We start from the raw sequence: 27,119 nt of genomic DNA on the forward strand, positions 1-27,119 counted from the left end.
AGTCAGTGCTGCCCTTTCATTTCATAAGGTCGATTGTTCAAAGAATGCTGGTGCTATTGTTTACCCTCTAGTCCTGTCTGTTCTTTGACTGAAACCTTTCTAGGAGCCAAACTCTCAGTGGTTCTGCAAGATCCTCTCTAATCACAAGCCTAACTTTTTTTGTTAATTTGAATTTTGTTACATATTTTCTCCACTCTGTCCAAGGACTACTATTGTGACCCATTTCACAGTGATCAGCAAAGACAGCTGGGGAACATTTAGTTCTTTTGGTCCCAGAGCCATGGAGGCTGAAATTCATGTGGTATGTTATTGTGTCTCTGTGTCTGATTTCCTTCATTGTTCTTTGCTCTGCTTGACCAGAGACCAAGGGCTGCTTTTAACATTTCAGCCAATACTAATTTAAATAAGGTATAGAACATTGTCCTTGTGGATTATGTCAAGCATGGGTTCCTTTAGCTGAATGTCGCCTATCTAAGTCTTTGTTCAATGTTTTTTCTGATATATTGATAACATTAAAAATTTTTAAACATAAAACAATTACCTTAAGTTGTTTAAATCTATATAGGAATATTTTTAATTAAATTTAAGTGTGAAAATATTTTTATATCTGCTATATATTGCTAATTCAAAATGTAAGTGAACATTATAGTTTGATTTCAAGTTTCCTCAATAATAGAAATTTATTTTTATAATCCTCCTTGACTAAAGAAAAGATTTAGATTTTTTAAAAATAATAAGTTAATTTATGATTTCTATAGGATGTGAGCTTTTGGAACAAAAATGCTGCAGCTGTGGAACAACATGAACATTCTAAGCAACTTGACATCACCATTTCCAACCTTTTTGCTGACTGGCATTCCTGGTCTAGAGTCTGTCCAGACCTGGTTCTCCATCCCATTCTGTTGTCTCTATGCCTTTTCCCTCTTGGGGAACAGCACGATCCTGTTTGCCATCATCACCCAGAAGAGTCTCCATGAGCCCATGTACTATTTCCTCTCCATGCTGTCGGCTACTGACCTGGGCTTGACAGTTTCTACCATGTCAACAACATTATCTGTTCTGTGGTTTAATGCAAACAAAATTGGTTTAGATAGTTGCATTATCCAGATGTTTTTCCTTCATGGATTGAACTCCATGGAATCTGGTGTGCTTGTGGCTATGGCTTTTGACCGTTATGTTGCAATCTGTAACCCTCTGAGATACACCACCATCCTCACTAATCTCAAAATCATTCAGATGGGCTTATTGGTGGTCATTCGAACTGTAGTTTTAGTAACACCAGTACTCTTGTTACTTAAGCATCTCACTTTCTGTAGAGCTAATATCCTTTCTCACTCCTACTGTTACCACCCAGATGTGATTAAGTTAGCATGTTCAGATACTAGGGTCAATAGCATATGTGGATTAATTGGTCTCATCCTGACCACAGGAATGGATACACCATGCATTATTTGGTCTTACATCATGATCATTCACTCAGTTTTAGGTATTGCCTCTCCTGAAGAGAGACACAAAATCTTTAGCACCTGTGTTTCCCACCTTGGAGCAGTTGCCATTTTCTACATCCCCTTGGTGAGCCTATCCTTGGTGCATCGCTATGGTCAGTCAGCTCCTAGAATAGCCCACTCGATGATGGCCAATATATTTCTGCTTCTGCCCCCTGTGCTCAACCCTATCATCTACAGTGCCAAAACCAAACAAATACGCAAGGCTATACGCAATCTGCTTCAGACAAAATACTCTAACCTCTAAGTTGAAGGAGCCCTGTTGGAGTTGGACAGACAAAATAAATAGAGTTTAAATTAACTATGAATGACTATCATGAGTGACATGTAAATTTCAGTGAAAAAGGCAGACACAGTCATTGTCCTATAGAAATAGTATATAGTATACCCTCAGTAAGTTTGTTCTTAGAAAGACCATTTTGTGACATAGGAAATATAATAGATAAGGTAAAAATTAATAGACTCTTAAATCAGGCAACATAGGTGACTCTCCAAAACATATATTCTTTCCTTCTTTCCAAAGAGGAATCATGACAAAAAGGGTAAAATGTAGAAAAGAATTTCAAACTCTCATGTTAAAAAAAAAAAACAAAGTTAAATACAATTACATGACACCCGCTCCCCCTGCCAAAAAAATTCTCATGGATCACTTTAAATTGCCCTGATAAAAATTTTAAACCTTAAACCAAACATATCCCTTAAATTCTTCTTAGAGGGAAAAATAGTAGTTTAGCTTACCTGGGGGGAAAGTCACTTTGAGCATTATATGTTTAAGAGAACTATTTACATGGGATAAAATGACAACAACACCTCTGGAAATCCAATCAGAACCTTGGGAGGCAGTGAATTTTATCACCGAGGGAATAAAAAGCCAGGTAAAGAGAGTAAGAATGGTGGCACAACTCAATGATACATGTAGCATCTAAATGTAACCTGTAAGAACCGTCGAGTTGGTGTATGTTTTGCTGTGTATATTCTCAACAGCAGCAAAATAAAGAAATTCATATTTATAAAATATCATTTCCAAAATTACCTTAGAACTGCTCTGTGGGCTCCCTTAACCGTCCAACAGCCAAGATAAGGAATTTGTGCATCTCAATCTAAAAGCTGCTTTTTGAAAGAAAGCCCGGTTTGATTAAATATGCTTACATCTTGAGAAATTGCAAAGACAAGATATGAAGACTGTCCATGAGATTTTTTATTTACTAGCACACCCCTGAAGACAACTAGCCCACCAATGGAGAAGAAAATTTAAAATCAGTAAAATATATTACTTTGTATTTAAGGAACTTACAATCTGCTCCATGTAGTGGAGATAATTAAAAAATTATACAATGCTGTCTCAAATGGTAGTAGGTGATAATACAAGAGTACAATATTGCCCCTCTTTATATTGCCATTAGTTGAAAGTGTTAATAAATGCACAATTATGTAAAGCAGCTTGGGAACAACTCTGGGAAAGAATATGATAGGTGTTAATGTACATATTTACTATATATAATACATTTTAAGTCATTAGTCTTAAAGATGTGGAAATGTGAAAACACTTAAAGAAAACTTTTTCCACTGTTTTCTCTAGTTATCAACTTCTCCCAAGTTAATTTATATTGTAGTATTTACATTCATTGCTTAAAGAGCATTTTCTCCTTAACAGTGACAGTTTGTAAAAAAAAAAAAAAAATCAATTTGTAGATTTTCCTCAGAACTTTGTTGTGCTACTTGAAATTTACATGTAGGCATTTTTGTTCTACTACATTAGCAATCCTGTTTAGCTGCTAGAATTATTGGAAAGCTAACACACAAAAGATTAATATTGGCAATTTTTAGTTACTGATACGCAAAGTTGTACAGCCTCACAAACAAATAAGCTAAACATGGTAATAAAAATCTCCACGCATGTAAGTGAAACCATTCTAGCTAGGACTGAGTGGGAAAACAAGAAGAGAAGAAACCACCATGTTATTGTGCGTATCAAAGGGTTGCTCAAAGGTGCACTTTGACTTGTCTTTCACTTTGCCGTATTGTGGAGCTTTTGTGTGGCTGTGATGCTGGAATTTATGCGACCTGTATACCACCAGTCACCGCTGGTGGAAAAGTTTCGATGGAGTCTTCAGACTAAAAAAGCTTAAGAAGAAAGTCCTAACAATCTATTTCTAAAGAGTTGGCCAGGGAAAATCTTCTGAACAGCAGCAGAAAAGTATCTGATACAAAGCTGAACGATGACGGCTTCCAGTTAGAGACGTTCAAAATCCAAATGGAAACTTGGGGCAGCCACCTCAGTGCAGCGTCGGGCTTAGTAACATTGCAGGAGTAAAGCTTTTGATAATCTTTTCTTGACATAACAGGACTCAGAATGAGAGTAAAGAGGTGCAAACGTCCATTAATAATCAAAACATGGGATGAATGTAGGAGAATTGGAACATGGTTGAACTATTGAATTGTGTAATGTGTAGACCATATGTCAACTAATTAAAGTGAACAAATAAATAAAAATGGAACAAACAGAAAGTGATACTCTAGATTCATTATAGCTGGGTTGGTGATTATTGCACAAATGTTAAAACTAAAACTCTTGCTCCTATGTTTTAAATGATAGTCCCTCTGTAGTCCTAATATACTTTCTTATTCCTCTGGTTATCACCCTCATGTGCACACGGGCTCTTTCTCAAGGATCAAGGTGAGCAGCAGCTATAGCTTAGTTAATCTCTTCCAGCTATCTGGTATAGGTATCCAGATATATGATGCTGAACCCAGCATATATCATGTGAAGACTAAGCTGCTTTCAACTTCAAAGTAGCTATTCTGACCTAGATAACAATCATCTTGCTTCCTTTCTTTCTTCCTTTCTTTATCATTGTACTGAATTGCAACCAGATTTTTTTGTACTTACCATAATATAGGATATAAAAAACATTCCCAAGACATAGGGAACATTTTCTATCTCCACAAATACTTTATATAGTCTAGTGATAGAACATGATTATACAATACCAATAATAAATGATAAGAACTATTTTATAATTATGTTAAGCAGGCTGGGAGACCTGGAAGACAATATTTTAATGAGTGGGGATTCAAATCATTCTTAAAGGAGGCTACTACATGGACGGTAAGGAATAATTGATGAAAACGAGCCTCCCAGGCTAACAGCTCAGCTTTAAAGCCAATGAAATATAACATACATCAAGAAATTGCACATGTTTGGTGTCAAAAAAGTATTGAGGACACATGAGGGGGAAAGGGAGAATTGAATTTATATGCAAAAATGTAGGAGAATGATCATGGTGATCACTGCTATAGTTATAGAAACTTTTGAAAAAGAATTATTAAAATTAGAAAGGAAGAAAAGAAAGAAAACAACCGGAACAAATGACTTCAATTTTCAAACTGCAGGTTTCAGTTTAACATAAAATCTGCTAGGGAACAATAAAAGAGAGAAACATCTTGATGAGCTTTATAAGCCCCAAACAGTCATCATACAGGTTTATGTTTGCTTGTTTTTTATGAAGCCAATTTTATTCACAATTACAATGCAGGAATCAATCCTTGAAACGCAGGAAAGGGAGATATAAAACACACCACACAGAGAGAATAAGTGCAAAGGAAGAAACAACTAGAAATATCACTTATAGAAAACTTGCTATTTAGACAGAAAGATCAGCTCTTAAATTAATAAATATAGCCACAGTTCTCAAAACTGCATGGTATTGGTACAATGACAGATACTCAGACCAATGGAAAAGAACTGAAAACCCAGAAATAAAAGCATCAGCATACAGACAGCTGATCTTTGATAAGGGCCCCAAAAATATCAAATGGGAAGCCGATGCCCTCTTTAACAAGTGGTCCTGGAAAAAATGGATATCAACATGAAGAAAAATGAAGCAAGATCCTTATCTCACTCCATGCACAAGAATAAACTCAACGTAGATCACAGACCTTGAAGTTAAACCCCAAACCATTAGGGCCATCAATGAGGGAATTGGTACCAACTTGAAAACTTTGGCAGAGGGAATACACAGGCTATCAGAAATAGGGAAGGACACAAACACAGAGGAGGCACAAATTGACAAATGGGATATACTGAAGATAAAACACTTGTGTACATCTAAAGAATTCACCAAGAGAGTAAAAGAGAGTCCACAGACTGGGAAAACATCTTTAGCAATGACACATCAGCCTTATTACTAAAATCTACAATACTCTGCTAGCTTCCAAAAAGAAAAAAACCAATAGCCCACTTGAAAGGTGGGCAAAGGACTTGAACAGAAATTTTACAGGGACAGAAATCCGAATGGCCAACAAACATATGAGAAAATGTTCCCGATCTTTAGCCATAAGAGAAATACTAATTAAAACAACAATGAGGTACCACCTGACACCCTCAAAGACAGCCCAATTAAAAAAATCAGAAAGCAGCAAGTGTTGGAGGTGCTGTGGGGAGACAGGAACTCTCATCCACTGCTGGTGGGACTGTAAGTATGTACAGCCACTATGGAAATCAATCTGGCGATACCTAAAACAGATGGAAATAGAGTTACCATATGACCCAGCAATCCCCCTACTGGGCATATACCCAGAAAGGCAAGAAACAAACCAAGACCAGACATCTGTGCTCCAATGATCATTGTGGCACAGTTCACAATTCCAAGGAGTTGGAAGCAACCCAAATTTCCATCAACTGACGATTGGATTAAAAAACTGTGGTATATACATACAATGGAGTACTGCACATCACTAAAAAAGCTGTGATGAACGTATGAGGCACATAGCGGCATGGGAAGAACTGGAGGAAATCATGCTAAGCAAAGTAAGTCAGGCGCAAAAGGACAAGTACAACATGAGCCCGCTGAAGTAAGAATTAAAAAAAAAAAAAGCAAAAGTGGCATAGGGGAAAAAGCTACTGTATACAAACATTTTTGGGTGAAGACTGTGTAGTATGGCAGAGACCAAACTAAAACCAGGGATGCACATGGTAGACAATGGTGGAGGAGAGGGGTAGAGGAAAACAAAAGGATGAATATAAGGAAGAAAAGGGGAGTGGGGGCATGGGGCACTAATCCACCCAAGGGGAGGGTATTGTTTATATCTCCACAGGGAAAGTGGGACCAGAATTCAACCCAGTGCTGCAAGGTGTGAATGCAATGTCCCAGCATGGAGTAGGGAACCAGTGGAGAGGTCTGGGAGGCTGGCCCCAGCACCATAAATTAAGTGGATTCCTGCCCCTCCCCAAAAGAGAATTTGTTCCAAAGAACAACATTGACTCTGCAGCTCCGGGAGATGGACATATCTGATCAGAGCACACAGGAGCAGATGAAGGGGCAGGAGGAGCGAGTGGAACACAGCCTGGCCCACCAGGCCGTGAGGATGATGTTCCTGAGTAGAGCAGCCAGTCCACAGAGAGAACAACATGGCTTGCCCCACTATGAGAAATGATGCCCCTCAGTGACTAAGGGCGATACAGGGGACAGCACCGGAGACACAGTGTGGGAATTGTACCTGACCTGATCCCACCACACCGAGGCAAAGCACTGGGGGAGTGCAGCGGAATAGCAAAGGAATGGAGTGGCAAGGTCCCCAGGGAATGCTGAAAGTGGACTTTGGGGCCAGGGCGTGGTGCCCCAACAGACTGGACTGGAAAACACTCCTAAGGGCCAACAAACGATCCCTGAACTAACTACAAGCTTTTCTTTTGTGAAGTGTTTTGTTTTGTTCTTTATCAGTGGTTTGTTTTTGTTGCTTTGTTGTCTGGTTGTATACTTTTGCTTTGTTTTCTTCTGTCTTGTTTTCGTGCATGTTAGTGTCTCCACAGTTCTGTCTGAATAGGACAGGCTGGATGAACTATCTGGAGGAAAAACAATGGGACCGACAGTTCTGGGGGGATTGAGGGTGGGGGTGGGGTAAGGGGGTAAGGAAGTGGTGTCAACAAACACAGGGACAAGGGAACAACATGGGACCCAAAATGGTAGTGAGGGGGGAGTGGCAGGCCTGGTGGGGAATGATCAAGGGTAAGGTTGCGTAGAGAAGAGGTATAGCTGTAGCCCAGGTGGTAGGGCAGGATGAAAGTCAAGGGAGATGGAGGAAAGAGCTAGGAGTCTAAGGGCACTTATGGAGGTCTAGACAAAGACATGTGCATGCAAATATATATATGAGGATGGGGAAATAGATCTATATGTCTATATTTATAGGTTAAGTATTAAGGTGGCGGAAGGACCTTGGGCCTCTACTCAAGCACTCCCTCAATGCATGAATACTTTCTTTTATTAAATTGGCACTCTATGATGCTCACTCTCCCAACACAACTGCTGAAGCCAAAGTGGGTGAACAAGTAAATGTGGTGAAGAAAGGTGATGGTGTCCGGCTATCAAAAGAGATAGTGACTGGGGTCTTAAAGGCTTGAAGATAAAAAAGCGGCCATCTAGCTCAGAAGCAACAAAGCCCACATGGAAGAACACACCAGCCTGTGTGATCCAGTGGTCCCGAAGGGATCAGTTATCAGGCATCAAAGAACAAAAAATCATATCATTGACTGCACACCTCCATGATAGGATCACTGAAGACAAATGGGTGCATAAGCAAATGTGGCAAAGAAAGTTGATGGTGCCTGGCTACCAAAAGAGATAGTGTCTGGGGTCTTAAAGGCTTGAAGGTGAACAAGCGGCCATCTAGCTCAGAAGCAAAAAAACCCACATGGGAGAAGCACACCAGCCAGTGTGATCATGAGGTGCCAAAGGGACCAGGTATAAGGCATCATGCAAAAAAAAATACATATATATATATGTGTGTGTGTGTGTGTGTGTATGTGTGTGTGTGTGTATACCATATTGAATGAAGGGGGAAGTGCAGAGTGGAGACCCAAGGCCCAAGTGTTGGCCACTGGAGATCCCCTCATAGAGGGTTTAGGAGAGGAGATGGGTTAGTCAGGGTGCGAGGTAGTTCCGATGAAGAACCCAGCTTTCCGCCAGATCCTGGATGCTTCCTCCCCCCAACTACCATGATCCAAATTCTACCTTGCAGGACTGGATAGGGAAGAGGTTGTACACTGGTGCATATGGGGGCTGGAGGCACAGGGAATCCAGGGTGGATGATATCTTCAGGACCAAGGGTGTGAGGGGCGATGCTGGGAGAGTGGAGGGTGAGTGGGTTGGAAAGGGAGAACTGATTACAAGGATCCACATGTGACCTCCTCCCTGGGAGATGGACGGCAGAGAAGAGGGGGAAGGGAGACTCCGGATAGGGCAAGATATGACAAAATAACAATGTATAAATTACCAAGGGCACATGAGGAAGGGGGAGCAGGGAGGGAGGGGGGGAAAAAGAGGACCTGATGCAAAGGGCTTAAGTGCAGAGCAAATGCTTTGAGAATGATTGGGGCAGGGAATGTGCGGATGTGCTTTATACAATTGATGTATGTATATGTATGGATTGTGATAAGAGTTGTATGAGCCCCTAATAAAATGTAAAAAAAGGAAAGAAGAGAAAAAAAAGAAAATTTTAGGGTAAAGAATGTACAGATGTGCTTTATACAATTGATGTATGTATATGTATGGATTGTGATAAGAGTTGTATGAGCCCCTAATAAAATGTTTTTTTAAAAAACTGCTAAACTTTTAAAAAGTGAAGTCAAATAAACAAAGGCATATATAATTTCATGTTAAGTTTTAACTAGCATATTCTCCATTTAGCTGACAATTCATTAAAAGGTAAATATTTTCTAAAACTAAAAAAATTAATAAATATATTTAGTGAGATCTCTAAAAAATGTTACCAGATTTCTTCATATTTTCTCTTCAAATCATTTAAAAATTAATTTAGTGGATAATCACTTGAAATGTATGGAAAAAAACAATAAAAACGTAAGGAAAAGAATCAACAAGGTGTGAAAAACCTCTATAGATAGTAATAAAACATCATTGAGCGGATCTGAAGAAACTCTACATTAATGGAGGGATCAGCTATATTCTGTTCTTATATACAGGGTTTGTACTGGCTAGTTTGGTTTTGTTTTGTTTTTATGATCATCAATCCTCTTTTTTTAACCTGGAAATTCTACTGAAACCTGTCCATTATCTTTGACCCTGCTGGGATTTGAAACAATGGTGGGCTAACCTCCAGAGCGACACAATAGTCACAATGATGGGCCCAAACATAGCAGATATCTAGGATGGGGAAATTATTTTGCTCTGCTGTCAGAGCTGACTCAACTGCACTTATCACTAAAAACAAAAATGTTCCGTCTCATTAGCCTTTAGAAAGATGGAATCAAGACAACAAGATATCCTCTCACTCTGCAAAGTTCAATGAAGTAGAAAACATCAAAGGCTGGTAAAGATGAGGAGCAACTGGAATGCTCAAGAACTGCTACTGGGACTGTAATATGTTGCAACTGGTGCTGTCTTTAAAAGTCATCTATAAAATCCCATTTAATCCAACAATAAAAATACTAGCTATAGATCCCAAAGAAATGAGGGACAGCATGGATAAACATATGAACGCTCTTGTTCTTTGTAGCATCATTCACAACAATAAAGAAATGGAAACAACGTAAGTGCATATCAATGAAGGAATAAAATTGTTAAACCCAGGGAACATACACATATAGTAATAGTATGCAACAATGAAGAATAATGACAAAATGTGTGAAGCATCTTATAACATGGTTAAACCTGGAAAACATTATGCTGAGTGAAAAATATCCATCACAAAAGGAAAATATTTTATGAGTCCACTATTATAAAAATCAAGGAAAGACTTAGACATAATTTATTTTTCTTTTTTGCTTACCAGGAATGGGATAGGAGGAGTGGGAAGGGAAAACAATTAATTAGATAATAGGTATTCATTTGGGTGAAAAAAAAACAACATATAATAAGAGCAGTGACCAACACAATATCGCAATTGATAACTAAGATTAAAAGAGGTACTCAAGAGTAATAAAAACTTAAGATACATATGATGACATAAATAATTTTTCATTATCAAAATAATAATCTATAAATGGATATAGAATTAGACAAGAAGGATATGAATGAGTGGTAAAAGGAATTACACTCACAGCCATATAAATCTGGCAGAAAATATTTCTACAGACCTATTTTTATGTGTTGTAAGCATATCTATCTTTATAATAAACAGGGGCAAACTTTTCAGCCATAATCAAACAGCTAGAAGAAATGAGTCACTCCTCTTGGATTCTTGAGTTGTAGGGGACATCAAAATAAATTGGTATAACATAATTCACAAAGACAACATTCATCTACTTTTGTGAGTGCCACCTGGAACCTTAAAAACTTATGAGCATCCATTTAAGCTGTTTGTTAGATGCCGTCCAACCAATCCCAAAACAGTGACTTCATGCACAGCAGAACAAAACACTACCTGGTACTGCACCATCCTCGCAATTGTTCCTATATTTAAGCCCAATATTGCATCTGCCATGTCAGTCTCATTGAGGAAATTTCTCTTTTTTGCTGCCCCTCTGCTTTACCAAGTATGATGTCCTTCTACAGAGTCTGGCCTCCTCTGACATATTCCAAGTATGTAAGACAAACTCTTACCATCTTTGTCTCTAAGGAGCACTGTGGCTATGCTTCATCCAATACACATTTGTTCATCCTTTTAGCAGTCCATGATATTTTCAATATTCTCCAGCACCATTCAGCATTATTCAAATACATCAATTCTTCTTCAGTCTTATTCCATGTCCAACTTTCACCTGCATATGAGACAATTGAAAATGCCATGGCTTTGTTAAGGCACACCCTAGTCTTCAAAGTAACATCCTTGATTTTCAATACTTTAAGGAGGTATTTTGCAACAGATTTACCCAGTGAAATTCATTCTTTGATATCTTGACTCCTAGTTCCATGAGCATTGATTGTGGATCCAAGCAAGACAAAATCCTTAATGATGTCAATCTTTCTTCCATGTATCATGATGTTACCTATAGAAAGTTGTTAGGGCTTTGACCTTCTTGACATTGAGTTGTAATCTATACGGAAGACTATAATCTTTTTTATCAGCAACTGCTTCAAGTCTTCCTCAAATTTCATCAGGTAAGGTTGTGTTATCTGTATTTCACTGGTTGTTAATAATCCTTCCTCCAATCCTGATGCAGAATTCTTCTTCATATACAACCCAGCTTCTCTGATTATTTGTTCAACATACATGTTGAATAATTATGATGAGAGGATAAAACCCTGACTCACACCTTTCCTGATTTTCAACCATGCCATATTCCCTTGTCCTGTTCACACAACTGCCTCCATATACAAGTTCCCTATGAGCACAGTGAAGTGTTCTGGAATTGCCATTCTTCTAAGGGCTACCCATAATTTGTTGTGATCCACACCGTTGAGTGCCTTGGAATAGTCCATAAGACACAAGTAAACCTCTTTCTGGTATTCTCTGCTTTTAGTCAAGACCTATCTGATATCAAAAATGATATCCCTTGTTCCATGCCCTCTTCTGAATTGGGTCAGAACCTCTGGCAGCTCCCTGTCAGTTTACTATTCTTGGATGATCTTCAGCGAAATTTTACTTGCATACTAGGTCACTATGAGTCAGAATTGACTCAATGGCAGTGAGTTTAATTTTGGGTTTTCTACATATGCCTTTGACCTTCTGTACTCAACTCTCCAATGCACTCTCTTTAGTAACCACATTTTTCTTTTTTCATGAATGAGCTTCTTGTCCTCCCACAGCTCATCAGCTCTTCTGTCATTAGTATTCAATGCAGCAAATTCTGTCCTTGAGATGCTCAATTCAATGGGATAGATTCAAGGTCACATTTTGGCTCTTATGGATATTCATCATATTCATCAGCTTTAACCTGAATTTATATATTAGCAATTACAGTTTGTTCCACAGTCTACCCCTGGCCTGGTTTAACTGTTGATATTGAACTTCTCTATCATCTCTTCCCACAGATATAGTCAATTTGATTTCTGTATATTTTGTATGGAGAAGTCCATGTACACATTCATTTTTTGTGTTGCTGAAAAAAGGTATTACTATGAACAAGCAGTTGGTCTGGAAAAATTCTATCATCTGCTCTCCAGATATATTTCTATAACCAAGAAAATATTTTCTATCAACTGTTCCTTTCTCTTGGTTTCCAACTTTTGCATTCCAATAGCCAGCAATTATTGATGCAGCTTGGTTGCATGTTTGATCAATTTCTGAAAGAAGATACTGTTAGAATTCTTTAATTTCTTCATCATTAGATTTTGTAGTTGTGTTAGGTAGCTAGATTTAGGAATGGGTTTGCCTCTCGCATGCCTTCAAAGACCCCCATAGAGGATGTGAAAAGAAATCAGGCAACCATTAGACACCTATGAAGACCACAAACTGAGCATACTCGTACTCAAGTCCCCAGCCAGGTGGGAGGTACACCTGGCTGGCCCAAACTAGGCCCAGGCTTTTGAAAGGCTATTCACAAGCATTTCACCCTAATTGAACTGAGGCAGATTAAGAGTAACCTAGGCAGTTATTCAGAAAGCCCATAACAATACATAGAGACCTTTCAGAACCTCATCTTAGCCTATGACTTGGCTTGGAAGGATGTAATAATCATTCTGGGACCGACTTTGAGAAAGAGTGAGTGCTGAAGGGAGCTGGGACGTGTAAGAAGGTTTACATGTGATGAATGATAAGTATCCAATAGGAAAAACAGCTGTGTCTCCAACCAACCCCACCTGGGAATATAATGATCCCAATGAGAGATGGACATGGGAACATTTTCTGGTGTGTAACAAAAATGGACTAAAGTCAGGGCAGCAAAAGGCCATCAACTACACTAAAGAGATATATATTAACCAACTTAACCTTGACTATCAAGTCAGTAACCTCTGACTGTCCCACCTGCCAGACCAACAGCCCCCAAGGGGCTCTTAGAAGTCACCTTGCTCAGACTGCTGCAAAGGATCTTACCCTTGGGAAGACTGGCAGATAGATTTGACCCAGGTTCACAAGACGAAAGATGGTAAGTTGTGTGGATCCAATAGCAACAGGAAACGTCACAGGGCCTATACAGGTGTCAGCTTGGCTCATCAACAGGAAGGTGAAGGTAAAGAGAGAAAGAGGCAAACCTCCAAAGGGTCGTATAGCTTGGTTGCACCTCCAAAGGTGGTCATCAAGTTACAACCTGGTTGACAGGAGAAGTTCCACCCATAGCTTCTTACATGGACGCACACACACAAAAAGTAACCATCATAATACTTAAATACTTAACCTATCTTACTTTAGAAGGAACAGGTCATTTGAAATCTTAATAAAGAGCCATTACATATCACTGTGAATAGGAATAATTGGTGCTTTGTATTTTTGTGTTAGACAGTGTTTCAGAGAGAAACAAAACCAAGACACTATGATTTCATGTATATATACATATATATTAAAATATATATATATATAGCACAAAGGAATATAACAGCTAATTAGTCCACATCACAGTACAGAGAGCTCAGTTCATGTCACTTCTATGGAACAGTTTATGTACTGGAGTCCTTCAACTCATGATGACCACTGGGTCCAAGGTCAAGGAAGCAGACAGTTGAGTCTTCCGTAAGCCAATGCAGGCAGTCCAGTCGCAGGCTGGGTCACCAACAGTCAGCAAGACCACAAGATCCAACAGTCCTAAGTTCAAGCAACATATACACCAGCAGTGTTGTGAAGCAGATCTCAAAAAACCTCAAGCTCTAGCGACAAGATCCATACCTGGCAGTCCCACAGGTAGTGTAGCTCATGAGTTGAGGCAGAAAATTAGCAACCAATCGGGTTCAATCACCAAAAAGTAAGAGAGAGAGAGGTTGGACTTACCTAGCCGTTTATCTTTTTGTCATCGAATCAAACTGCAACCTTATTACTCTCACATGTTCCTATTGGTCAAGTTGACACAATAAACCTACCTATCACAGTCCATGCCTTGCCAACTTGTCACTAGTACACAATTGGTACGATAATGTGTTAGTCTGGTAGACTAGAGAAATAAATTCATAGGCACTCATATGTGTATAAGAAAGAGTTTTATATACAAGAGCAATTGAATATTGATGAAACATCCCAGCCCAGTCCAGACCAAGTGCATAAGTCTGATATTAGCCCATATGTCCAATACCAATCTATAAAGTCCTCTTCATACTCATGAAAGACATTAATACACCAAATTCAGAAAGATCACAGGCCAGTGGGTGGGAACTCTTATAGATCCGGTGGCAGTGTAAGCATCTCAGCACTGACAGGTGTCTCCTATGGCTTCTTCAGCACAGGGAACTAGTGTCGTTCTTGTGTCTTGTCAGTAGATCATCTCCCAGGAAGTGAACAGAGAGAAAGAATGTCTCCCACCTCAAAGGAGGACATACAGCAATTCTAAGGATCATCAAGGGAAGGCCATGACTACATAGAGGCCTCATTGGTTATATAGTGATTGACAGGCTAGATTCCACTCCTTCACTCAGAATCCCTTCAAACTGACCAGATTATATAATTACCGCATTAGTGGTTTTATTCCTACCAGATACAAGAGATGGTCCAGCAATGAAGGAATGATGAAAACAGACTAATAATTCATGTAAAAATTATCTAGGGTTGCATAAAAAATTACCACGTATTTAGTGGCTGTAAAAACACAATTTTACAATCAACAGTTGGAATACAGTTTAGTTGTGACCTTGCTAGAGTGCAATCAAGGTATTTTTCCAAAGTATGAACCTTAATTGAGACCCAGTAGAGCAGCGGTTCTCAACCTGTGGGTTGCAACCTCTTTGGGGGTTTAACAACCCTTTTACAGGGGTCACCTAAAACCATCAGAAATATTTCTGATGGTCTTAGGAACCAAGACACTGCTCATCTATGTCTCCAGGTGGGTCCACCCTCATGCAGATACGCCCACATACGAGTACCCGGTATGATCACATCATAATTGCATCAACCCCAACATATACACCCCATAAAAATACAGGTATATGTGACAGGGCTAGTGTCATAATGTACTTATGTGAACCATTCACATGTGTGTAAAGAGCAGCTACTGTGTAGAGAATAGCTACTGTGTAGAAAGCAGCTGCTATGTTCAAAGCAGCTACTGTGTTCAAAGCAGCAATATTGGAAATAAAATAACACTTCATGAATTATAATTACATATTGTTTTGTGATTAATCACTATTCTTTAATTATATTCAATTTGTAACAATGAAAATACATCCTGCATATCAGATATTTACATTATGATACATAATAGTAGTAAAATTACGGTAATGAAGTTGCAACGAAAATAATTTTAAGGTTGGGGGTCACCATACAAGGAACTGTATCAAAGGGTCATAACATTAGGAAGGTTGAAACCACTGCAATAGAGGAAAGATCTGTTTTCCAAGTGCACCATGTTGTTAGTATGATTCAGTTTGTTTCTGTTACCCTTGGTTACGTGCAGACTATCAAGTAACTGTCTAGAGAAGTGCATATTTAGTTCCTTCCTGGTTGTTTGCCAGTCATTGTCATGTGGGGCTGCCCTATATGGACATTTGCTTGATCATATAATGTTGCTGATCAAATGTAATCATTAAAATTATATATTACTACCCCTATTATATCCTATTGATTTGAAACAAGTTAACAGTTTAGGTGATACTCAAGGTATCAAGTACAAGGAGACAGAGGAAATTAGGGATAAAGATACTCTACACACTGTACTTGATTTCATGCACAAGATCCTGAAGAGAAAGAGGTACTGCACAAGTTAAAATCAGTACATGTGTGAGTCAGGGTGGTATTCTGGTGCCAAACATATTCAAAATATACGCAACCGAATAATCAGCGAAGATTGACTATAGAAAAAAGAAAGGAGCTTAAGGAATATTGGAAGACTCATTAAAAAGCTGAGCTGTGTCAAAGATACTATCCTGCCTGCTGAACGGTAAAAGCACTTACTAATGAGGATCAATATAGCTTGTACCACAATGCAAAGAAAACTAAAGTACAATAAACCACATCATAATAAGCAGAGAAAAATGTGAAGCTGTTAAGCATCTGATTTTCCTGGGATGCACAATCAATGCCCATGGAAATAACAGTTAGGAACTTGAATGGTGTATTGCATTGAAAACAAATCTACTACAAAAATATTTCTTGTGAAGCAAAGCTTGCCAAACTCCTTTGACCTAAGAACCCCTTTTTAGAAAAAAAAAACTCACTGTTCCCCTGAAAATTAAAAACTATGGTACCACAGCCCAGAATTCAGGGAAAAGTGAAGATAACCCACATTTGCAACCTCTTTGGATAATTCCAGTGACCCACAGGGGGGCAGAATCACCCAATTTGGGAATCCCTGGTTTAAAGTGCTAAAAGAGAAAAATGTCACTTTGAAGACTGAGATACACCTGATCTAACTCATATTTTTAATCATCTCCTAAGCATTGCATTTGGTAAATTTTCTGCATAAGATCTCTTTAAAGTGTTGAAAAGCAAAAGTGTTCCTCAGAGGATTAAGGTATGCCTGACCCAAACTCTGGTATTTTCAATTGCTTCATATGCATATGAATGTCAGACCTTGAATAAGGAAGATCATAGAAGAATCCTTGCATTTGGATTGTGGTGCTGGAGAATATTGAAAGGCCCATAGACTGCCAGAAGAGCAAAATAATCTGTCATAGAAGAAGTACAGGCACAGTTTCCCTTCTAAGCAAGAGTGACAAGACTTTGTCTCGCATACTTCGAACATATTATCACGAAAGACTAGTCCCTGGAAAAGGACATCATTCTTGGTGAAGCAAAGGGACAGCAATAAAAAAGGAAGACTCCCAATAAGATGGAGTGGCGGTAGCTCAACAATCTAAGGGTTAAAATCTAAGCATTGCTGTGAGGACATTGCAGAACCGGGTGGTGTTTCATCCTATTGTATATAGCATTGTTATGAATTGGAACCTACTTGATGCTACCTGACAACACCAACAAAAATAACATGCATATGAAAGTTGACTAATGAATGCAATAGAGTGACAAATTGGTGCCTTTAAACTATGGTGTCTGGGGTCTTAAAGGTTTGAAGGTGAACAAGCGGCCATCTAGCTCAGAAGCAACAAAGCCCACATGGAAGAAGCACACCAACCTGTGTGATCACGAGGTGCCAAAGGGACCAGGTATAAGGCATCATGCAAAAAAAAAAAAGATATATGTAGGTATGTGTATATATATATATATATATATATATATATATATATATATACCACATTGAATGAAGGGGGAAGTGCAGAGTGGAAACCCAAGGCCCAAGTGTCCGCCACTGGAGATCCCGTCATAGAGGGGTTTAGGAGAGGAGATGGGTCAGTCAGGGTGCGAGGTAGTACCAATGAAGAACACAGCTTTCCCCCAGATGCTGGATGCTTCCTCCCCCCAACTACCATGATCCGAATTCTACCTTGCAGGACTGGATAGGGCAGAGGTTGTACACTGGTGCATATGGGGGCTGGAGGCACAGGGAATTCAGGGTGGATGATATCTTCAGGACCAAGGGTGTGAGGGGGGATGCTGGGAGAGTGGAGGGTGAGTGGGTTGGAAAGGGAGAACTGATTACAAGGATCCACATGTGACCTCCTCCCTGGGAGATGGACGGCAGAGAAGATGGGGAAGGGAGACTCCGGATAGGGCAAGATATGACAAAATAACAATGTATAAATTACCAAGGGCACATGAGGAGGGAGGAGCGGGGAGGGAGGGGGAAAAAAAAGAGGACCTGATGCAAAGGGCTTAAGTGGAGAGCAAATGCTTTGAGAATGATTGGGGCAAGGAATGTGCGGATGTGCTTTATACAATTGATGTATGTATATGTATGGGTTGTGATAAGAGTTGTATGAGCCCCTAATAAAATGTTTTAAAAAAAACTATGGTGTTGCAAAAGTATACTAAAGATACCATGGATGTACAGAAAAATGAACAAATTTGTCTTGGAAGAAATATAGTAAGGCTGATCCTTGAAAGTATGAATGATAAGACTTTGTATCATCTATTTTTAATATGTTATCAGGAGGGACCCCTAAATAGAGAAGGATATGATGCTTGATAAAGTAGTGTCAGCAAAAAAATAATAAGAGATAAATTGATAGTGTTGCTACATAAATGAGTTCAAACATAGGATAATCTGTGAAGATTATGTAAGACATGGCATTGTTTCCTTCTGTAGCACATAAACTCACTATGAATTGGAACTAACTCAATCTCAGCTAACAACAAGAAGGGTAGGGGAGAAAGGATGGGAGAGAAATTCCTAATGGGCACTGGCTTACTCTTGGAATAACAAGAATATTTTAAAATTAATTCTGGTAATGGATATACAATGCTATTAGTATTTTAAAATAACATTGATTTTAGTACTTTAAATAAATGAATGAATTTTATAGTTCATCAATCACATTTTTATATTATTCTTTATTTAAAATAGAATTTGGCATGAATAAGAAATACAAAATAGAGAGTCTAAGGGAAGGAATTAAGATGGCATACAGGAAGAATCACCTGCCCGGCATGCCTGCTGTTGGAACAGAAAATTAAGAGGTAAGGGGGCCAATACTAGGAGGCTGGATGCTAAAAACAGATACAGTGCACTAGGATCTGTTTCAGACCTCACTCTGATTTTCAGCCATGAAGTGAATCGAGAACTCACCAAAACACTCTAAGTTCACTATGTCTGTATGTGGACCTCACTAACTCCTTAGAAGGTCCAGGAAGATGGTGTCTGACACCCCTTTATGCTCCCTAGAGCTGCAATGAGCACTAATTTCTCCAGGCTGCTGTCTAAAAGTGGTCACAATCTTGCAGAGCGCTACCAAGAGCTAGGCACAAGACGCCAAAACAGAGTTCCCCTGGTGCTACTCACCCTCTGCCTGCATTCTAGGGATTTGTAACTCCCCTTCCCAGCCCAGGATAGATTGGTTATATTGGTCGTTCCTTTACACTTCTACCCAGCTATATGTCTGCCAGTGTGGGTAATGATAGATAATTAGACAATAATTTGCAGCAATTGAAGAACTGCTGGGATATTTACCAGTGACAGAACAAAATTTACCAGAGTACAACAGGATAGAGCTGGGAGTGACACAGGAGTACAGCCAGAATGGAGGGCTGTAGTGGAATTCAGATCCATTTGGCCTCAAACCCACTCCACCAAAATGGTCCCCCTTACCTGGGGGATGGCATGCCACAGGCCAGATACCAGGGCACCCTCAAGTCCATTATAAAAAGGGGGAAATAATTTTTTAATGCTTTAAATTACAGGTTGTAATTCAACAAAGTGGACGAGGTGGACAAAAACTTAGAAAAACATTCCCTCCTGAGATTATCCCAGAGAGAGGTCAAGAACCTCAAAAGACCCATAGCAAAAGAATAAATAGATACAATTAGCAAAAAACTACTAACAAAGAAAGTTTCTGGACTAGATGGCTTCACTGGAGAATTCTACCAAGCATTCAGGGAAGAGATGACACCAATCCTCCACAAATTATTTCAGAGCATAGAAAAAGATGGAAAAATCCCAAACTCATTTTAGGAAACCAGTATAACTTTGATACCCAAACAGGCCATGGATCCCAAAGGAGTAGAGAACTAAAGACTGATGTCTCCAATGAACATAGATGCAAAAATCCTTAACAAAACATTGTCCAATAGAACACAAAAGTATATAAAATAGACCTTCCATTATGATCAGGTGGGATTCATCCAGGGATGCATGGATGGTTTAACATCTGAAAATCCATCAATATCATTCAGCATTGATAAGAAAAAGGATACGAATAACATGATTTTGATAGATGCAGATAAAGCATTTGGCAACATCCAACACCTATTCCTAATTAAGTCACTCAAGAAGACAGGAATGGAAGGAAAATTCCTCAAGTAAATACAAGCTATCTACGAAAAGCCAACAGACAACATCATAGTCAATGGAGAAAAGATGAAAAAAAAAACTCTGAAAAAGGGGAACAGACAAGGACATCCTAGCTAACATAAGACAACAGAATACATTAAAGCTATCCATCTGGGAGAGAAGGAAGTGAAACTCACTATTTGCAGATGACATAATGCTATACATTGACAATCCCAAAAGCGCCACAACAGGAGTACTAACAGTAATAAAAGAATATGGAAGAGTGGAAGGATATAAGATCAATAAACAGAAGCCTATTAGTTTACCACACACATCGGACAAGACCATGGAAGAGGAGCTCAAGAAGGCAGCACGCTTCACAATATCCAAGAACAAGTTGATATATACAACATACAGATGACATAATCTGGCTTGCTGAAGGTAAGGAGAACTTGAAGCATTTTCTGATAAAGATTGAGAATCCCAGTTTTCAAATGACCCAAAATACTTGAAAGGACCCCAAGGTGGGAGTGTCCCTGGTAAATGCACTAAATAAGCCACATTGACCCAAGTTCTCTACACACCCTGGGAAATCAGGCCAAGTGCCATAGAACACTGGGGCATTGGATCCTGGATCTTCAAGGCACACAACATGTTCCAAAGGCTGCACAAGAGAGAGCCAATGGGAAACTGCACTAGGTGAACTGAACTCTACCTCAAACATACCTGTAACCTGAGAATTTAAGACTAAATATTCATGGTAAGCAAAGAAGCAGGAGACAAATATACCAAGAATATTGAACTGTCTGTAAGCAGACCATCATTGACTTACTACACCAATGTCACATATGCTGTATTGAGATATATATTATTCTGGCAAACCTAACTGACATTGTCAGTGAATAAAAATTATTATACATTTTCCCTGACAATCAACTCCCATTGTTTGTGTAAATAGCATCCAGTCATGAAATGATTTATTCTGCACAAGTGAATAATTCAGGTATTGTAACATGTAGTTAGCTTACATTGACTCAATATCTCTCTCTCAACAATGTTTTAATAATCAGTACCAGGAGCTAATCAATGATGATCTTAACAGAAGATGTTTATGTTCCAGGGAGATGATTGACAAGACTGTACCATAAATTAACAAGGAGGCCTCTAAAGGGTGCCAAAGGCAAAAACAAAAACAAAAAAGAAACCATAAACCCAGCTATGGGTTTAGATTGTACTTAATACTAGTTCCAATTTAAGAACAATTAGTTATCACATTCCTAAAATACTTGACCTCAGGAAAAGGGCACAGAAAATATAAATTCTTGACCCATGGCCCTGCAGGGGACAGCTCCGGAGACACAGTGTGGAAATTGCGCCTGACCTGATCCCACCACACGGAGGCAAAGCACTGGATGAACTATCTGGAGGAAAACAATGGGACCAACAGTTCCAGGGGGACATGGGATAGGGGGAAGTGGGGGGTAAGGAAGTGGTGTTAACAAACCCAGGGACAAGGGACCAACAAGGGATCCAAATTGGTGGTGAGGTGGGAGTGGCAGGCCTGGTAGGAAATGATCAAGGGTAAGGTAACGAAGAGGTATAGCTGTAACCCAAGTGGGGATGGAGCATGATAGTTGGACAGGAGGAAGTCAAGGGAAATAGAGGAAAGAACTAGGAGGCAAAGGGCATTTATAGAGGTCTAGAAAAAGACATGTACATATGCAAATATATATATGAGGATGGGGAAATATATCTATGTGTCTATATTTATAGGTTTAGTATTAAGATGGCAGAAGGACCTTGGGCCTCTACTCAAGCACTCCCTCAATGCATGAATACTTTCTTCTATCAAAAGAGATAGTGTCTGGGTTCTTAAAGGCTTGAAGGTAAACAAGCAGCCATCTAGCTCCAAAGCAACAAAGCCCACATGGAAGAAGCACACCAGCCTGTGCGATCACGAGGTGTCGAAGGGATCAGGTATAAGGCATCATCAGAAAAAAAAAATATTACCATAGAGAATGCAGGGGGAAGCGCAGAGTGGAGACACAAAGCCCATTTGTCAGGCACTGAAGATCCCCTCGCAGAGGGGCCTAGGGGAGGAGATGAGTCATTCAGGGTACGATATAGCACTGATGAAGAATACAGCTTTCCTCCAGTTCCTAAATGCTTCCTCTCCCCCAACTACCATGATCCAAATTCTACCTTGCAAGTCTGGATAGAGCAGAGGATGTACACTGGTGCAGATAGGAACTGGAGGCACAGGGAATCCAGGGTGGATGATACCTTCAGGACCAGGGGTGTGAGGGGCGATACTGGGAGGGTAGAGCGTGAGTGGGTTGGAAAGAGGGAACCGATTACAAGGATCTACATGTTACCTCCTCCCTGGGGTATGGACAACAGAAAAGGGGTGAAGGGAGACAATGGACAGGGCAAGATATGACAAAATAATAATTTATAAATTATCAAGGGCTCATGGGAAGGGAGTGGAAAAAAGAGGACTTGATGCCAAGGGCTTAAGTGGAGAGCAAATGCTTTGAAAAGGATGAGGGCAAAGAATGTACAGATGTGCTTTATACAATTGATGTATGTATGGATTGTGATAAGAGTTGTATGAGTCCCTAATAAAATGTTTTAAAAAAAAGTTCTATGAGCCTCCAATAAAAAGATTTTTAAAAAGAAAGAAAGAAAATGTAAGTTCTATAGCAAAGTGTGGGGAAGAAATTTCATTGTACCGGCTATCAGATAAAATAGCATCTGGGGTTTAAAAGACTTCTTTCTAAACAAACAGCCATTAAGTAAGATGTCAATTAAGTCCACATGGAAGGAGAACACGGACATCAGTGACTCAAGGATTGGAAATCATATCATCAGAAGCTGAAGGACAGAATACTATCAGAGACTAAATTGCGAGATTCTGGTTTGTAAACTATGTGGATGACAGTGGAAACCCAAGATACATTTGTGAGATCTACACAGGAATTAAGCCTCTGGTAATTTCCCTCTATAATAATGGAGGGATGAGAATAAACTGGATACCAAACAGAAGATCAAAACGATAAACCTGAATCAAACAGTTAAAACTTTGTCACTTCAATTGAACATCCCCTGACAGAAGGGTCACAAAGAAGAGACAAGTTAGTCAGGGCTCAGTATAGCACCTATGAAACACACAACTTTCCTTTAGGTACAGTATAGCACCATACAACATACAACTTTAATGCTTCCTCCCCACCCCTCACCCCCGCTATCATGACCCCAGCTCTACCTTGTAAATCTGGCTAGACCAGAGCATGTACAAAGGTACAGATAAGAGCTGGAAACACAGGGAATCCAGGACAGATAAACCTCCAAGGACCAATAATGAGAGTAGCAATACCAGGAGGAAGGGGAAGGTGGGGGCAGAAAAGGGGAACTGATCACAATGATCTACATATAACCCCCTTCCTGGGGGATGAGCAACAGAAAAGTGGGTAAAGGGAGACATCGGTCAGTTTTAGACATGAAAAAAATGTTGTAAATTGTTAAGTGTTCATGAGGGAGGGAAGGAAGGGGATGGAGGGGAAAAAAATGAGAAGCTGACATCAAGAGCCCAAGTAGAAAGAAAATGCTTTGAAAATGATGATGGCAACATATGTACAAATGTGCTTGACACAATGGATGTATGAATGGATTGTGATAAGAGCTGTACAAGCCCCCAATAAAATGATTTTAAAAACCTTGTCAGTTGATTCCCCCTCTGATACACATTGGGCCTGATCTGACTTTAAGTATTTTCTGTAGGTTTTGTTTCTTTGTTTTCATATTAGGGTTTATCTCTGGTATATTTTGTCATTAGAGATAGCCTGGCTTCTTGAATTTATGTTATATGTTTTCAGTATATGAAACCCAGGATTGATGAACCTATAGAAACAAGTAGATTATGGGGATACCGCAGTGGGTGGGGGAGCTTAAAGGGGAGTGGATAACAAGGAGTTCAAGAAGTAATAGAATGTTTTGAAACTGTAGTAGGAATTGTGTAATACTGCTTGATGTGATTGAACTATGGAATGATATGATATCTATATTATCTCCCAATAAAATGGCTTTGAAAAAAAGAAAAGGAAATATACAGAGTAAGCACATATATCCAATTTCCATTTCAACCCTTGGGGGAAAAATGCATGTTTACAATATAAATTCATGAGTCCTGCTGAGATATATACAAAATCTTATATGAAAAAAAATAAGAAAATATATACAGTATGTGGTAAAATACAATAGAATTGGTGGATAAAACTGTAGCTCAAAATTTAATATAAAAATATGCAAGGGCAAAAACAATCTAGGGGGCTCCTAACCCCTAAGATTTATTAGCGTATTTCATTCAAATTCCAGCACTCATATTTTTATTCTGCCCTTCCACTCAAATGCTGGAACTATTTAGATCCATCATGAAACCACAGAAAGATATTTGCCTCAAGGTGGGAGAAATGAAAGCTATACTGTTTCCACCACAGAAATGAGTATCTCCACAGATACAGAGATGGGAAATGGTTCTTGCTCTTACTATCTCTGTACTATTTCTATGTTCCCCTTTTTCCTTCCATCACTACATGTTCAACTAAGTGCTTATATCAAATACTTGCTGTAAAAATAACTACTGTGGTTTCCGTTTTCCTTTCTGGAGTCTCATTGACAAACCACTTCAATTTCCCTGGAAGAAAATGATGCCAAACAGCATCAGAAACCCAAACAAATGAAACTATTTTTGTATTTGGTTCCTGTTTATCCTAACACTTCAAAAAAAATTAATTTCTTCAGAGATTATATTTGCCAAATACAGGGCAGATTTATTAAGCCATGAGAATTATGTTAGTACTTCAGAAGAAGAAATGTAAAATAAAGTTGAGTTAAGACATTTTGACAGAGATGTTTTCTGAAGAACAGTGGGAAACAAAAGTTAGATTACTGACAAAGCAGTTAAATATTTATTGTTTATTACCTGCTTTATGGGGAAGTCAAGGAGATTAGAGGCAAGTAGAAAAATAAAGGATATTTGGAACTGTTCACTAGTCATGGAAAATGCAAGTTCTCTGTGACAAATTTAGATGCTAAGATGCAGGTATTTGCAATTGGTATTATCTCTTTATTTTAATTTATGAGAAGAGATAGTGGTATTTGTCCCTGTACAGCAAAATTGTAAAACATCAAATAGAAATTTTGCCTACTTTCATTGTTTAAAACAAACTAACAACACCTTTCAACAACCTAGGTTATTGAAAAATTTTCATCTTAATTAAATTTCTAATTGTATTTATTGTTTTCGCAAGAACATGATGATACTCTTTAAAAATGGTGAACATCGACTTGAAACTAAATGATCTCTTCAGAAGTTTTCAGCCCAAACATGGTTCTATAACATTTTAACTTCTTGGAATGCCAATTGACTTAACTATGAAATGATCAAGACTTGAAAATTTGCAGCATGCACCTAATTAATTGGCACTCTAGAAAGGAGAACTTTTATCACAGCCCTGCGTATCTGTTTGGTCTTCACACTGTAAATAATGGGGTTCGCCACAGGGGGGATTAGCAGGTAGGCATTGGCAATTAGAGTATGTACTTAGGGTGGGGCTCGCTTCCCAAATCTGTGGACAAAGGACAAACTAAGCAATGGAATATAGAATACAGCCACAGCCCCAATATGGGAGATACATGTGCTAAAAGCCTTCTTCCTTTCTTCTGGGGATGCAATGCTAAGAACCGTCTTAATAATCAAAACATATGAAAGGGTGATGAAAATGAAGTCCACCCCAGCAGTGCTTATCAGGGCAAACAACCCAACTGCGCTGTTGATCCTGGTATCTGTGCAGGAAAGCATTATCAGGTCCGGGTGAAAGCAGTATGAGTGGTGGAGCACATGGCTATCACAGAAGGACAATCTTTTCAGAAGTATCACCAAAGGAGCCTGGATTAGTGTGCCCCTGCTGACAATTGCTATTCCAATCTGAGCTATTTTCAGGTTAGTTAAAATCGTGGCATACCTAAGAGGATTAGAAATGGCCACAAAACGATCAAAGGCCATGGCCAACAGCACTGAAGATTCCATGACAGTGAACAGCTGAATGAAGAACATCTGTGACAAGCAGGCATTGAAGCTGATCTCCCTGGCATTGAACCAGAATATTCCCAACATGGTGACCAGGGTGGAGATGGACAGCCCAAGGTCAGTGGTGGAGAGCATGGACAGGAAATAGTACATGGGTTCATGGAGGCTGGGCTGCGTAATAATGGCAGAGAGAATCAGGCTGTTTCCTGAGAGGGCGGTTCCATAGAGAAAGCAGAAGGGAATGGAGATCCAGGCATGGAAGGCTTCTAGTCCAGGAACTCCAGTTAGCAGGAAAATGATGGAAGAGTTTGTGGTATTCTGGAAAGCTGACATGTTGAAACCAACCTGCAGAATTTTAAGCTACTGGTCAATCATGTCATCATAAATTATTCTTATTTATTATATACTTAACCAGAAATGACTTTTTATCCTAGGTAAATGCATATAAAAGACAATAACAATTTTATATACAGACCCCAGTTTGGATGTTTAAATATTTTAAAAAAGAAATCAAACACACTATCAGAAACAGGAAATGAATAATTACATAAGTATGTACAATTTGAATACAACAAAATGGACTATTGTCCCATCTTGTTTAAGGTAATATGACTGAAAAACTATTTATTTTCTGAGTTTGAATGGTAATGATATTTGAAATTTTAATGTA

At 39.0% G+C, this 27,119-nt stretch overlaps 1 protein-coding gene and 1 pseudogene across 1 annotated transcript; one reads left to right on the plus strand and one right to left on the minus strand.

The window, feature by feature from the left end:
- Positions 1–780: 780 nt before the first annotated feature.
- LOC142445905 (olfactory receptor 51F1-like) lies at positions 781–1,752 on the plus strand. Its single transcript, XM_075547773.1, has one exon. The coding sequence runs from the start codon at positions 781–783 to the stop codon at positions 1,750–1,752; it is 972 nt and encodes a 323-aa protein (XP_075403888.1).
- Positions 1,753–25,831: 24,079 nt separating this feature from the next.
- LOC142446896 (olfactory receptor OR51C1-like) lies at positions 25,832–26,782 on the minus strand (annotated as a pseudogene).
- Between the last annotated feature and the right edge of the window lie 337 nt (positions 26,783–27,119).

This window comes from Tenrec ecaudatus, chromosome 4 (genome assembly GCF_050624435.1).
Source record: "Tenrec ecaudatus isolate mTenEca1 chromosome 4, mTenEca1.hap1, whole genome shotgun sequence".
Classification (NCBI taxonomy): Eukaryota; Metazoa; Chordata; class Mammalia; order Afrosoricida; family Tenrecidae; genus Tenrec; species Tenrec ecaudatus.

What these genes read in the sequence shown, in the direction of transcription:
- LOC142445905 (XM_075547773.1), top strand. Translation starts at nt 781, where the DNA reads ATGCTGCAGCTGTGGAACAACATGAACATTCTAAGCAACTTGACATCA.